Source organism: Thalassophryne amazonica, chromosome 3, assembly GCF_902500255.1.
Source record: "Thalassophryne amazonica chromosome 3, fThaAma1.1, whole genome shotgun sequence".
NCBI classification, from domain to species: Eukaryota; Metazoa; Chordata; class Actinopteri; order Batrachoidiformes; family Batrachoididae; genus Thalassophryne; species Thalassophryne amazonica.
This window is the reverse complement of record NC_047105.1, coordinates 128,092,606-128,103,852: the sequence shown is the minus strand read 5'-3', so window position 1 is coordinate 128,103,852 and position 11,247 is coordinate 128,092,606. Positions and strand designations below refer to the sequence as shown.

Sequence of the window (11,247 nt, the reverse complement as noted above, 5' to 3'; positions counted from 1 at the left end):
ATTTTGTAAACACTCAAACATCATCATGCATCATGGAAACACTAAGTCATCATCACACATTTTGTAAACACTCAAACATCACGCATGGTGGAAACACTAAGTCATCATCACACATTTGTAAACACTCAAACATCATCACGCATCGTGGAAACACTAAGTCATCATCACACATTTTGTAAACACTCAAACATCATCACGCATCGTGGAAACACTAAGTCATCATCACACATTTTGTAAACACTCAAACATCATCACACATCGTGGAAACACTAAGTCATCATCACACATTTTGTAAACACTCAAACATCATCACGCATGGCGGAAACACTCAAACGTCATCACACATTTTGTAAACACTCAAACATCATCACGCATGGCGGAAACACTCAAACATCATCACACATTTTGTAAACACTCAAACATCATCACGCATCATGGAAACACTAAGTCATCATCACACATTTTGGAAACACTCAAAAATCACGCATGGTGGAAACACTCAAAAATCATCACGCATGGTGGAAACACTCAAAAATCATCACACATGACAGAAACACTCAAACATCATCACGCATGGCGGAAACACTCAAACGTCATCACACATTTTGTAAACACTCAAACATCATCACGCATCATAGAAACACTAAGTCATCATCACACATTTTGTAAACACTCAAACATCATCACACATTGTGTAAACACTAAGTCATCATCACACATTTTGTAAACACTCAAACATCATCACGCATCGTGGAAACATTAAGTCATCATCACACATTTTGTAAACACTCAAAAATCATCACGCATGGTGGAAACACTCAAAAATCATCACGCATGGCGGAAACACTCAAAAATCATCACACATGACAGAAACACTCAAACATCATCACGCATGGCGGAAACACTCAAACGTCATCACACATTTTGTAAACACTCAAACATCATCACGCATCATGGAAACACTAAGTCATCATCACACATTTTGTAAACACTCAAACATCATCACGCATCGTGGAAACACTAAGTCATCATCACACATTTTGTAAACACTCAAACATCATCACGCATCGTGGAAACACTAAGTCATCATCACACATTTTGTAAACACTCAAACATCATCACACATTGTGTAAAAACTCAAACAGCATGACACATTGTGTAAAGGCTCCAGCATCATCACACAAGGTGTCATTTTATTTAAAGCGGCGATTCGTTTTGAAGTTATTAATTCCGAGCGGACTCTGTCTCAGCAGAGAGCCGCGCAGCGTTTAAAGCTGTGACAACGGAACGGAGGACGATTCTCGTTTCTCGACTGCAAGACAAGAGTCCCAATTAGTGACTTTAATCCACACAAAAGTGACATGATATTTTAATGGCTTTCAGAGGGGTTAAGAAGCGGACTTACCGCTTCTGAAGAGCAGCGAATCAAAGAGCCACAAGCCATTGCTTCGATTCAATGGCTTCAAACTGGAGTCACGCTGCAGAAACGGTTGATTACAGACGATGTACTGTAATCAATAAATATATATATATATATATATATATATATATATATATATATATATATATATATATATATATATGAGTGCTTAAAAATAGGCTAACTCCGCCCCTGTGTGTCTCGATTAAGGTTTTGTTGTTGTTGCTGTTGTTTTTTCGCTGCCAACCTGAGTCATTTCATACTGTGTACTTGCAGATATAGAGTCCCAGTCTGTCTATATCATTTCCACTTAGGTTAGAATTGTAAACACAAACAATCACTGTAATAGTGATTGAATGATGTTTTAGTTGTGTAAAATACATTTGTTGTTGCTGTCGTTAGTATATGCAAAAAGAAAATAATAATTCTTCTAAAGTGGTCCTTTAAAGGAGGGCTCTCAACCCGCCTCTCTGGCTGTGCGCCTGTACTGTCTCTGTAAAACAGGGTTAAACAGTTGCAGTGATAGGAAATCATACTTATATTCTGTGGAAATTGTGAACTGATTAGCTTTTGAAAAGCTCAAATCACACTCACTGTCCATCAGAAACAGGAGAATGTTACATGACAAAAACAGCAAAAATGGTGACAAAGGTCCATTTCAGTTTGTACAGGGGTCAAACGTTCAAGAGTTAATTGTTATTTAAGTTTTTAATTTTATGAAAAAGTGATGAAAATTGTCGGTTGACAAGTTGTAAAAAGGAACCATTTGCACCTGACGTACTTCGTTAACATGTTACAGGGGAACAAATGTCATAGCGTCTGACACACGTTGACCTTGTTTGACCATTTGGGGACCAAGTACTGACCACGGTCCAAACAATTCCATTTATTCATCCTGTAGCTCAACCAATAATCTGCATACATCAAAAAAAGGTGAAATGAAAAACACAAAATAACATAAATGTAAATGTTCAGGAGCTGCACAGAAAAAGCCTCGTCATGTGGATCCACTTCAAGAGTACTTGGCTGCAGTACGGGAAGCCAAGAAGAGGTGTCAGGCAGAGGAGGAGGCATCGCCGGGCTACAAACCCAAACAGATGCAACGCACAGCTGCTCCTTCTGTTGAAACGGTACAGTAAGAAATGATCTATAAATGACATCTGTGATAAAACATATCACAACTTTGTCATTTGAGCACTTGTGTACAAAGAGGTTGAGTGGATTTTTGAGGTTTGTGAGTGAACATTTGTTTTTGTGACAGAGACGAAAGCAACAACCCCTCAGTGGACTCTGATGAAACCATCTGAGTCCTCACAGGACCGATCTTTGACTGGTCGATCTCATCCATCTTCCAGGTATGTTCATTATTCATGGACAGACGTGTGGACACATTTTAGAGAGTAAATATTCCAAACTTTAGATCAGTGCATAAATGACCTGTGGAAACATGACGAATGCCACCTGTGTGTAGATTGTCATAATCAATACATTAATGCCATATAAGAGGCCACATGTCCTGCATCACATGTCTGAAGGGTTTGCTGAAGGAAATAGGGACAAGTTCAAAACAAAACTGTTTGTTTGAGTGGTTCTTGTTTGAATGTCTTCATGAGTTTTGTGAAGGAAACAGCAAAGAAACACAAGACTGGACTTATTTTCCCCCTTTACCTCACAAGCATAAGCAGCAGCAGCAGTCACCACAGCTCTGCACACAAGATCTCAGCCAGGAGGACTAAGGAGAAGGAGGAGGAGATACCAGCGGAGGAGATGGTGCTCTCCCTCAGGTCAGAATTGAGGCTCTTTTGTAACATTGTTCAAACTTGTCACCACTTTTGATCAGTATGCAGCGAAATAAACACAACATTGGTCTTATTTCTCCACATGTCTTCAGTGGCAACAGGAGGAGCCACCACAGCTCCTCAGCCAGTATGAATGGGGAGAAGGAGGAGGAGGCAGGAGCAGAGGAGCACATGGAGAAGGAAGATGAGGAGATGGTGATGGAACAAGAAGCAGGTGGTACAGCAGCAGATGACGCCAGGTGCAGTGGAAGCATCTCATCTGTGAAAGATGAAGGTATGAGAAGACACCAAAAAGCAGCTGATAACAGAGTTTATCAGTTAACTTGCAACTTGAAGAGTCTCCATGGTAACTATCTAAGACAACATATTGAATATGGATGTTTGATTTGATGCAGCTGGCAGGATAGAGGCCGACAGCATTTTTCAAAGCATCAGGGCTTCAGTATACTGAAACATAGAAGCACTGAAGCAGACACACACACACAGTTTATTATGTCCTCCAAGGAGGTAATAAAATCATCAGCGTTTATTTGTCTGTCCTTTAGCAGGATTACGTCACAACTACTGCACGGATTTTGATTACATTTTCACCACATAGAAATTAGGCCACGGAAGACACCATTAAATTTTGGAGTGGATCGGGCTCAAGATCCCAATTCTAGAGCATTTCTCTAATGTTCACCATTTCGAGGATCATCTCAAATCTGCTTGATGGATCTTGACAAACTTTAAACCACGTGTGTCTGTTGTACAAAGGAAGACTTAGTTAGTGTTGGATGTTAGTGATCCGGATCAATATGCAGCATCTGCAGCAGAAACATATGACATCACCATGTAAAACCAAGATCACTGTTTTGTTTCAGCTTGTGAATTAAATATGAGATTGCAACATCTTGTTCAGTCGGTCCATTCTGGATCAGTATGCAATTACTGCGTTGTGTAGTGGAATCTGGCTCCAGGTAAAGTCCGGGTCATGATGTGAATCACGTATTTTTTATTTTGAGTTCTCGTCAGCCCTTGGCGGACGTCAGAAATCTCTTATGCTCTTGTTCCTGATGTTTTCTTTTAGTTCTACATTTTGTCTGTCATTGGGCTCATTTCTGTTTAGAAACTGTTTCAGACAGCATACATTTTGCCACCCGCATACCTTCATACATCCTTTCCTTTAGCACTGGAGCTCATAAAAACATGCACTAGAGGGCACTGCAGAGCCTCTAGAAAGTTTGAAACAACATCACACATTGATTGATTGTAATTTAAGGTTCTCTTGCTTGAACTCTGGCTGCACTGCCTCCATGATGACCACGGGTATTCCTCCTCTTCATCTGTATCTGTCAGTTCACACTGAACTGACAAATCTGGATGAACTGTGCACGTAGACTGAAGGCTGCCTTCATGTCTGTATTTAATGTGGGGCATAAGTGAGTCCACACACTGCTTGTTTCCGTGCTGCGTTGTGACAAAGCCGCTGTGATGCTGAAATGGAACGAGCAGAATCACACAGGCTGCATCAGTGTGACATCAGCACAGAGACTTTCAGGTATTTCAGCTTTGTCTCTCATTCCGTGTCTCTCCTGAGCTGTTGTCATTTAAAGTTGAAAAACAATTGTCCAAATTGTGCACGGTAAGTGTTTTTAAAAGTTAATGTGGAGCTCAGTGTGTGTGTTCACTCATATAGTTGCCATGTCAAACACACACACAAAGCATGTGAAAATGACCACGTCAGTGAATGTAGCTGAGAAATGAACATTGAACGCATCATTTTCTGACCCTGCAGGAGACTGTGCAGAAGAGTGTTCTCCAAACCTTGACAGATCTGTGTAGGATGAGGTGGAGGAGAGCCCCATCTGTTCTCCACTGCTGTCTGAGGTCCCTGAGACACTGGACCAGTCCAACTGCCAGGAGGAGTCAGGAAGAGATGGTGGACGTCTGACTCCCTCATCAGTTTTGGATGAACTCAACAGCCTAAAGGTGAGTGAAGAGCGATACGATGCACTTTATTGTCCCTGTGTGGAAACAAACTACATCTCAACAAAACATCACCACCTGTGCCACTCAACAATAAACTGCACGTTAAAACTATTACACAATCCCTGCAGCCTCAAGCTGCATTCTTTAAAAGTTTGATAGCAGAAGAAATGAGTTTTTCATACAGTTGAGTTTCCAGTGACGCGCTAAAAATGTGAAGTGTCTCATTGGAAATAATGGTTTTTAGAGCGATCCACAACACGTTTAATGCCGTGAACGCGTGCAGTGTGAAGGGCCCTTTAGTTTTTGGATGAACAGTGAGGTTCTCGTACCGTGCTGACATCATGAGGTCTCAAATACAGCCTGATGGAATAAAAACCTGATCCTCTGGTCCACACCGTCCACTCTGAGTCTACGTCAAAACTACAGTCTCTGCTGTAAACAAGAACACAAACTTCCCACATGGACCTTCCAGCTGAACATGTCATCCAGATAACACCAAGATACTTATGAGCAGATTATGTCGATGTGTCACATCAACATTTTGCAGCATAAGAAGAATCAGTGGTCACCAGCGCAGTGTGCAGACTCACCAACAGAGTTCACATTGATTTACTAATCTGTCACACATCAATACTTCTGAGTATATTAATGCTGTTGTTCTGTTTTCAGTCTCAGGATGTGAGTGTAGCGTCCTCTAGTGGGCAGCAGAGCTGCTCTGACTTTACCATGGGGGTGACATGGCCGTTGATTGAAGAGTCTGAGAGGAGTCTGCAGATCCAGAGCTTCCAGCTGCACATGTACTACAAGGCCCTGAAGGAGAAAACCCAGACAGAGGTGGTCTGGAATCAGTGCCAGAAGAACAAGCTGAGAGACATCGGGAAGGAGGACAAAATTAAACCAATCAGGGAGAAGCAGAAGGGCCTTCTTTTGAAACTCCAGCAGGAGAAGGTACATGTGGTTCACAAACACAGTATTATCATGAACACATGAACTAAACGTTGTCACAGTCAGAAGAAGACAAGAACTGAGATTTTTATGGAATGAAACAGTTTTTTTCCCACAATACTTTGCATTACAATCCATCAGTGTAGTTTGTTGAAGGGTATCTGCAGTGACGTCCACATGCTCGGACAAAAAGTCATGAAGTGTCTGATGACGTCAAAGAAAATGAAATGTCTCCTGAAATAAGTTCCTCCATTGTGCACTAAATTCTGTCCCTCTCACTGTGCTCGTGTTCCCAGGCTGAAATCAGGCAGCTTCTGGAGATCAATAAATCTACCAGACGAGACAAACAGCAGCTCCTGAAGCAGCAGGACATCATTCAGAGGATGAGACGCTCCACATTCAGACTGAAGGAGCTTCTGAAGTGTGCTGGGGCTGAAACACCTGTGAGTCCTCCATCACTGATCATCATGATGAAGAAATCTGCACATTGCAGTCAAATTGGTTTTCAAAACACAAAATATCCATTTGAATAAACAGGCTTGAACCAGTTTGTTGAGACAGTACTATTGAACTGAATGGACAGTGGACATTACTGCAGAATTTTGTCTCAAATAAAAGGTTGTTTTAACTTCAATTCAATTAATTTTGTGTGAACGTGCACCAAATGTCACCATTTGAAATTAGAAATTTAAAAATGTCCATAGGAGGGGGACACAGGTTTATTACTCTGAATCCACACATCAGTCTCCCGCAGATTCATGAGGAGGACCAGAAGAACAAAGTCTCATGAAGTGATCAATCAGAAGAACAGCTGAACGTCATGATCCAACTCCCTGAGCAGCTCTCTGTGGCAGTGCCCCCCTCAGATGGACACGATGGTTCCTGCTGCCACTCTGCATGTATAAATACATACAAATGTGTGTTTATATATTTATACAAAATGTAAATAAGGTCTTCTTCATCTTCAGGTCTTCTTTTTAAGAAAATCCTCCTCTACACCACTTCATCACGAAGCTGGATTTTATATTTTTATTTAATTTATATCACGTTTTAGAGATTTAGGTCAGGCGAGTTTTCTGCCCAGTTAAGAACAGTGATACCATGGTCCTTAACCCAGGTACTGGTAGCTTTGGCACTGTGTGCAGGTGCCAAGTCCTTTTAGAAAATTAAATCTGCATCTCCATAAAGTTGGTCAGCAGCAGGAAGCATGAAGTGCTCTACAACTTCATGGTAGACGGCTGCGTTGACCTTGGACCTCAGAAAACACAGTGGACCAACACCAGCAGATGACATGGCAGCCCAAACCATCACTGACTGTGGAAACTTTACACTGGACCTCAAGCAACATGGATTCTGTGCCTCTCCTCTCTTCCTCCAGACTCTGGGACCTTGATTTCCAAAGGAAATGCAAAAATTTTTTCATCAGAGAACATAACTTTGGACCACTCAGCAGCAGTCCAGTCTTTTTGTCTTTAGCCCAGGCAAGACATCAAGTCAGCAGTCTTCCCCATGATTGTGTAGTCTACAGAACTAGACTGAGACCAGTTAAAGGCCTTTGCAGGTGTTTTGAGTTAATCAGCTGATTAGAGTGTGACACCAGGTGTCTTCAATATTCAACCTTTTCACAATAAAAAAATAAACACTTGGAAAGAATGTACGTATACATTTTACAAGTTCCACTTTTTGAATGGAATTACTGAAATAAATGAACTTTTTCATGATATTCTAATTACATGACCAGCACCTGTATATTATATTTTTTCCCATAGCCAGGTTTCACAATGTTGTGATGAGCTTTATCTCAGGCGTTATTATGTTACTACGCTGGGTGTGAAAAGTAAGCTCATTCATGATGAGGTCAACCCCTAACATTATCTCTGCACCATTAAGCCAACTGTCTACATATGGAGAATGTCTCTCCTTACCTCTGTCTTTTCTGCCATCTTCTCTTTTAAATTTTCATTGTTACGCAGATGATACCCAGCTTTATCTATCCATGAAGCCAGAGGACACACACCAATTAGTTAAACTGCAGGATTGTCTTACAGACATAGACATGGATGACGTCTAATTTCCTGCTTTTAAACTCAGATAAAACTGAAGTTATTGTACTTGGCCCCACAAATCTTAGAAACATGGTGTCTAACCAGATCCTTACTCTGGATGGCATTACCCTGACCTCTAGTAAGTCAGGTTGTCCTAAACGTTCCCTGAAAAGCCTTCAGTTAATTCAAAATGCTGCAGCTAGAGTACTGACGGGGACTAGAAGGAGAGAGCATATCTCACCCATATTAGCCTCTCTTCATTGGCTTCCTGTTAATTCTAGAATAGAATTTAAAATTCTTCTTTTTACTTATAAGGTTTTGAATAATCAGGTCCCATCTTATCTTAGGGAGCTCATAGTACCATATCACCCCAATAGAGCGCTTCGCTCTCAGACTGCAGGTTTACTTGTAGTTCCTAGGGTTTGTAAGAGTAGAATGGGAGGCAGAGCCTTCAGCTTTCAGGCTCCTCTCCTCTGGAACCAGCTCCCAATTCAGATCAGGGGGACAGACACCCTCTCTACTTTTAAGATTAGGCTTAAAACTTTCCTTTTTGCTAAAGCTTATAGTTAGGGCTGGATCAGGTGACCCTGAACCATCCCTTAGTTATGCTGCTATAGACTTAGACTGCTGGGGGGTTCCCATGATGCACTGAGTGTTTCCTTCTCTTTTTGCTCTGTATGCACCACTCTGCATTTAATCATTAGTGATTGATCTCTGCTCCCCTCCACAGCATGTCTTTTTCCAACCAGTCCCAGCAGAAGACTGCTCCTCCCTGAGCCTGGTTCTGCTGGAGGTTTCTTCCTGTTAAAAGGGAGTTTTTCCTTCCCACTGTTGCCAAGTGGTTGCTCACAGGGGGTCGTTTTGACCGTTGGGGTTTTTCCGTAATTATTGTATGGCTTTGCCTTACAATATAAAGCACCTTGGGGCAACTGTTTGTTGTGATTTGGCGCTATATAAATAAAATTGATTTGATTTGATTCTCTGTTTAAGACACTCTTTGGCTTCTTGAAAGTCCTCCTCCCTCCTCTTAACAGTTTGGCACCTTAGGAGCTCTCTTAAGGTCTATTCATTCATTAAGGTTCATTCATTCATTCATTCATTCAAGGTACTTTGCAGACAACTTTCATCTTACCAAGGGAAAATTCTAAGAAATGTCTAAGAATCCAATGAATTCTAACATTTTACTTTGAATAACATCACTAGGGGCTACTTTTAGCCTTAGACTGCTTCTTGAATACGGGTCCAGGTCATTATCATCTCCATAGGCAGGGAGATTGCTGACGAGTATCGTGTAACCTGGCTCGTCCCCACCCTCGATGAGGTCCAAGATGATGGTGTCTTCTGCACATTTGGTAACGGGTAGAGACAAAGTCATGGGTGAACAAGGTGTTAAGACTGTGGTGTTCCTGTGCTGATCATTTTTCTTCCATTTTTATTTTTTGTTCAATGTTTAATAAGGCATAAGCTAATGCATTATTATTATTATTAAATGTGCAAACATACATTATTACAATGAAAATAGTTGGTTGTAGTAATGCATTACGCCCACTTGAGGGAGGTGAATACTTATTTAATATTCACACCAAGAAGGTTGTGGGATCACTTCCCACTCTCTCTGTGTGGAGTTTGCATGGTCTCCCTGTGTTTACGTGGGTTCCAGAATCGAACCCATAACCTTCTCGCTGTGAGGCAACAGTGCTAACCTCTAAGCCACTGAATATTTGCACCTTAAGTGTTTCATTCCATTTTCTTCCTTACTTTTGGTCTTCTTTAAACTTTCACTTTTTTTAATACTGTATATTTCAGAATGTGTTAAACTGTGCTGTAGTCTCACATTGTGTTTGCATCAAAAAAATGTAAATATTAAGTCAGGCGTGTGTGACCGATGTGTCGCTTTCTAAATTTGCCATCGTCCCTTCTCATCCCTCCATCCTCCTCTTTGTTTACACTGCTTTCTGTTATACTGTCGGTTTAAAAAAAATACATCCATCATGTTTCAGGTCAAACTGATCCACACATTAAAATAAGACGAAAAACATATCAAGAATCCGTTTAACAGTATTTATAAAGTGACGAATGTTTCAGAAGCATTTATAAGTTTTATCAGTTGTAAAATACATTTTGTACATACGTATTTTTAAGAATTTAATAAAAACTACATCATTTTTAAATTTCTCTACATGAGCACAATGTCAGTGTGTTTTCTGCCGATAGATTTCCTGCAGTTTGTACATGTGGGGTAAACCACATCTGCACATCTGGATAAACCAGCTTTTTTCTTTCCTGTGTTCAGTGGATCAGGTGACTTTGTGACACAGGAGTTGTACGACAAACCTTTTGAGCCAGAGTTCCACTCCAGGTGTGACCACTTCAGGCTGCTTCTCTGTGTCCTTGGAGAAAACATTTAATCTGTTTCATCCCAGTCCATCCAGCTGTGAATGGCTACAAGCTTGAGAGAAACTGGTGTCCCACCCAGAGGGATGATGGAATCCCATCCACACTCTGGTCTCCAGGATCAACACCGATCTGATGGGCCTCTGGGTCTGTGTAGGACATGTCTTTCCCTGGATGTAGACACGTGTATTTTTTACTTCAACCACCCAAGAGCTCATTGTGCATGAGGGTGAGAGTGTTTGACATCTGTGTGACATGTTGGAGGTTCCCTCATGTTTCCTTTCTGTTTTCTGGTTGTACTTTGGTCACAGGTAATAAATTCATGATTCACTTTATTCGTTCTTCCAAATCCATCAACAACATCATGAGAACAAATTCTACTTTTAGCTCATCAAAAAGTGCAGAGATGATGGAGAAACAGATGAAGATTTGTTCAGGATCTATAAGCAGTAACTACAGCAGTCGATTTTCGAGCACCAGCTTCACCATTCTTCAGGTTTCTGGAGCACAAAGATTAAAAATACGAAGCAAAAAAGGAAAAGTTCAGGACCAACTTGAAGAGAAGGAGAAACACCGGTACAACACAGACGTCTGTGCAAAAAATGTATTAAAGGTGAAAAACACAAAAGGGACTAACATTTTCATGTCGAGATTATATCTTCATCAGAGTCCT

At 41.0% G+C, this 11,247-nt stretch overlaps 1 protein-coding gene across 1 annotated transcript; it reads left to right on the top strand.

Annotated features, from left to right (window-relative positions):
• The first annotated feature begins 5,824 nt into the window (after nt 1-5,824).
• On the top strand, nt 5,825-10,588 carry LOC117507831 (centrosome-associated protein 350-like). The gene is made up of 4 exons (XM_034167619.1): nt 5,825-6,138; nt 6,432-6,578; nt 9,427-9,539; nt 10,474-10,588. Exons 1-4 carry the CDS (start codon nt 5,839-5,841, stop codon nt 10,586-10,588), a joined length of 675 nt encoding a protein of 224 aa, XP_034023510.1. The 5' UTR covers nt 5,825-5,838.
• Nucleotides 10,589-11,247: the final 659 nt, after the last annotated feature.

Excerpts from the sequence above, each read along its gene's own strand:
- LOC117507831 (XM_034167619.1), top strand. The coding sequence starts at position 5,839 with ATGCTGTTGTTCTGTTTTCAGTCTCAGGATGTGAGTGTAGCGTCCTCT. Across the intron at positions 6,139-6,431 it reads TGAAACTCCAGCAGGAGAAG|GCTGAAATCAGGCAGCTTCT; the intron begins GTACATGTGGTT and ends TCGTGTTCCCAG. Across the intron at positions 9,540-10,473 it reads TTCTGCACATTTGGTAACGG|TGGATCAGGTGACTTTGTGA; the intron begins GTAGAGACAAAG and ends TCCTGTGTTCAG.